This window comes from Apis dorsata, unplaced genomic scaffold (genome assembly GCF_000469605.1).
Source record: "Apis dorsata unplaced genomic scaffold, Apis dorsata 1.3 scaffold_468, whole genome shotgun sequence".
Classification (NCBI taxonomy): Eukaryota; Metazoa; Arthropoda; class Insecta; order Hymenoptera; family Apidae; genus Apis; species Apis dorsata.
In genome coordinates this window covers 359122-363411 of record NW_006263707.1, presented here as the reverse complement: position 1 = coordinate 363411, position 4290 = coordinate 359122, and the positions used below count along the sequence as shown (strand labels likewise).

At 46.0% G+C, this 4290-nt stretch overlaps 1 protein-coding gene across 1 annotated transcript in view; it reads left to right on the top strand.

Annotated features, from left to right (window-relative positions):
- Positions 1-893: 893 nt before the first annotated feature.
- The window catches only part of LOC102675740 (AT-rich interactive domain-containing protein 3C), a gene marked incomplete at its 5' end in the record, with an annotated part of 57166 nt that continues 53769 nt past the window's right edge, over positions 894-4290 (top strand). Inside the window, 2 exons of the mRNA XM_031512549.1 lie at positions 894-1152; positions 1721-2074. Coding sequence (XP_031368409.1) covers positions 894-1152; positions 1721-2074 — 613 coding nt within the window. The remainder of the gene's footprint in view (positions 1153-1720; positions 2075-4290) is intronic.

Genomic DNA, 4290 nt, shown 5'->3' with positions numbered 1-4290 from the left:
TTGTCAGTGGCTAGGCGATAACGCCGATTCCGTGCCGGGGAGGGTAACGATTCGAGGATACTCGGAAAGGAATCGCGGTCGTTTCCTTTGGAAAAGGTGGAAAAAGTAGTAGAAGAAGAAAGAGGAACGAACGAAAACGTTGGACGATTCGGGGGACGATTATATTCGTTTTCTTAGTTATTGGCGCGACGACGGATGGGCCAACGATCGGATAGGACGGAAAAGCGATCCAACCGCGGCCAACGACTACGCGGGAACATCCTTCTCTCTCTCTCTCTCTCTCTCTCTCTCTCTCTCTCTTTTTTCCACGCGTTTTACGATGCTCATTTCCGTTCACGGTAATGTCACTTTGTATAGTTTTATCTCGGCACACCGGTGCAACGGGCACAGTCGTAAAACACTTATGACACCCGTAGCATAATAATGGCCGATAGCGGGTATCTGGCCTGGGTATAGAAGGCGGCGCGTTCGCCATTTTCCTAATTAATGTTTAATGCACTCGATATCTTGCCCTCCTTACCTCCGCCGCTGCACGAAACCGTTCATTCGACCATTCATACCGCCGCCGCTGGCCAGGCCTAATGGTCGTGCCAACGTCTTCCATCTTTGACACGATCGTCGTGGAATCAGGTTAAAATTTGCGTAGCTGTTACTCGGGCAGATAAAAACAGAAATTAAAGGCATTACCAGTTCTTAATCTTAATGAGCTTTCCGTTTCCCCCCTTGCTCGGCTCACTCTTCGCCCACGAGTCCAACGATCCGTTATCGCGATCTCGAGCTCGTTTTTTTCCCCCTCTCTTCTTCTCGAATCGGTTTTCGAAAAGTCAAATGTTCGATTCTTCCCCCCCCCCCCTCGTAAGGGAGGGGGGTGAAAACGGTATTATACGGATTAGCTACGCAACGATTCGAACGCACGTGGTTCAACGTATCTGTCGTATCTGTTTTCAGTCTCATCAGGAAGAGGATCTGTCGGATCCGGATCTTCAGGATGAAGAGAGCGGCGAGGAGTTACCTCAGCAACCACTTCAAGGTAACACGCACTCCTCGACGGATAGTGCATCCGCACAGGCTGGTACACCTACTCCATTAACACACTTGAACAGTCTGATGGGTGCACATCATCCGCACTTTCTGGCAAAATTGAAGATGGAGGTCAGTTGAAAATCGACGTTCTACGCTTTTTCTTTTCCTTTTTTTTTTTTTTTTCGTCTCGTTTCCTCGAACGCATGCTTCCCGAAAAAGAATCTAATTTTTTCGACCAAGAGATGATCTCGAATCAACGAGAGGGAATCACCATGTTTCTTTCCTTTGCCGCCCCTCCCCTCTCCTTTCCTTCGCGATAGAAAAAAAAAAGATCCAAAATTTCTTACTTTCTTTCCTCTTTCCACGTAGAGAAGCAGGAGAGTCGGGGAAGAGAATTTATCTGCTAAATCGAAATCGATTTCTTTTTTTTTTTTCATCTCGTTTCCTCGAAAGCATGCTCCCCGAAAAAGAATCTAATTTTTTCGACCAACTCGATTCCTCGATCGCGATGGAGAGATGATCTCGAATCAACGAGAGGGAATCACCATGTTTCTTTCCTTTCCCCCCCTTACTCTCGTTTCCTTCGCGATAGAAAAAAAAAAGATCCAAAATTTCTCACTTTCTTTCCTCCTCCCGCGTAGAGGAGCAGGAGAGGCGGGGAAGAGAATTTGTCTAAATCGAGATCGATTTCCCACAGCCCACCGATATGGACGCTTTGAACAACAAGAGTGGTTTAGAAGCGTTGCAAGCGGCAATGGGCGGAAGTGGTTTCAATCTACCATTCTCGTTTCCACCGCCCGCGTTTCTGACGCCCCAACATCACTCGCAAAACAGTCACGCGCAATCTGGTGGTGGTAGTATCGGGAGCGGGGTTGGAAATCAAGTGACGTCGTCGGCTAGCTCACATTCTAGCGAGTCTTCACAGGGGAGCGCTAGGAATGGTGGCGAGCCTCGCGAGACGAACAGTCAATCGCAGAGTAATACGACGGGAGCGAATCATCAGCAACAGACCAGTTGGAGCTTCGAAGAGCAGTTCAAACAGGTGCGTCAGGCAAGTACTTATATGTATATATATATATATATGTGTATGTATGTATGTATTTATCACCGTTCAGTTTCCTCTTTGCCCTCGTTATCGATCGTGTTTCGATCGATCGAAAAGAAAGTGGAATCGGTTTCGTTTCTTTGAGCACGATCGATGAGTGCGTCTCTTGGTGAGGGGGTGGGGAGGGGCAAGGATCGTTATCGATTCTTTATCTTCTTTCGAGATAGAAGCTCGAGGAATCTGCATCGGTTAACATTTGTCGCGATAATAATTATTTTTTCCCTCCCTCCCTCTCTCTCTCTCTCTCTCTCCAGTTCTTCTTTTTTTTTTTTCCTTCGATCGATTGTAATTGAATGTTCCGGGCGTGTAAATTGATCTTTATCTTTATGGGTGGAATTGCGAGGAATTAATCGAATAAGGAACGTGTAATTACAAACGGCAAACATTCGCGCGGAGGATAAAGAAAAAAGGATGGGAAGAAGGCATTTATCGCGGGGAGGGGGGTTAATTGACGCGGCAATAGGAGTTAATTACTATTTTTACACGCGCGGGATATAATTACTGACCGTTCTCGAATGACCGCCTCGGTTGACAGTCGGTCTTTCCCCGTCGTCGAAGGAAGGACGATTGATCGTGGAACCCGTGGAATACGGATTAGGTGTGGAATAGGTGATTGAAAAAGAAGAGAAAGAAGGAAGAGGAGAGAATATTATAAAGGGAGGGGTGAGACGGAGTCTTACGGAATAGGAAAGGGATGCGAAGAGGGGGCGCATCGAATTATTAAGGATACTTCAAAATTTTCTTTCCTTTTGCTTCCATTTTTCATTTTTCTCCTTCTCCTTCTCCTCGACGATCCTCGTTCGTTTCCTCCTCTCGAGAAGAGGAAAACAAAAAAAAAAATATCGAAAACCGGGTTGTTTTTCGTGTCTTCGCGATACGGTTCCTTTCCCTTGGATCCTTCTCGAAGCATGGAGGATTCCGCGCAGGGGTTGTTCCGCCTCGAGACAGAGAGAGAGAGAGAGGTCTCGAGAAGGGGGGCAAGGAGGCTCGAGCCTGCGCTATCGCCGATTAAAGCGCGGAGACGCGAGCGAACGCGAAATAGGTACGGTAGGGAGACAAGGAACAAGCGTTAGGAATGAAAATGGAAGTCTCCACCTACTCGAGGAGCAGCGGCGCCCTCGTCTCCTCCACGGGATCGCATCCATCATTCCGGTGGGGGCGTACTTGCCCGGTCTTTAATCTTTAGCTCTTAGCGAGAGGATGCTGGTTTCTTCCCTTCTCTCCTGTTTTCGAGACGAGAGAGAGAGAGAGAGAGAATCGCCCCCTTTTTCCACGCTCACGCCCGTTCTCCAAATTTAACCGATCTCGCGCTCCCCTCGCGATCGATGATCATCAGTTCGAGAGAGAGAAATAGAGAAAGAGAAATAGAGAGAGAGAGAGAGAGAAGCGATGGCAGTTCGTCGATTCTTTTTTCTTTTTCCTTTTTTTTTTTTTTTTTTTTATCGTCCACGATTATTCGAATATACGGACGGACGGTTATTTTCGCGACTCGTTTTATCGCGATTTGTGTGCATTGCAGCGCTTTAATTTCAATATCGCCACGTAATCGTTCCGCAGAAGCGTGCGCTTACGTGAGCCGCCGACCGATAATGTTGCATATTAAAATTCGACTCGCGAATTATACGATTCCGTATTGATATTTAACGACGAAATTTATGATTCCTATGATTTTTTTTTTTTTCTATTCCTTTTTTTTTTATTTTTCCTATTTTTTATTTTTCCTTCTTTTCTCTCTTCTCTCCTTCTCCCCCCTCCCCTCTTCCTTTTTTTTCTTCTCTCTTTTTTTTTTTTTTTTTTTTTTACAGTACTCTCGAGATTGCGCAACAATTGGTTTAACGATCGCGTAAACCAATAAAACTCAGTATGTATCGCAATTGTTAGGAAATCGGTAAACGCGCTTCTCGCTTGGTCATTTTATTTCAACCGGCGATAACTTTATTACGAAATCATCGACCCAACGTTCGCACGATTGGCAAATCNGCAGCGTATAAAAAAAACTGGCTCCATTGTCCGTCGCCCCTCTCCTCTCCTCCCTTTTCCACCAAAAGGAAGAAAAAAAAAAACGAAACAAAAACTAGCTTTACAACGCCACTTTTTTTCATCGATCATCGTCCCGTTCAAATTTGCCGCGCTAAGAAACTTAACCTTTCGACCTTTGCCGG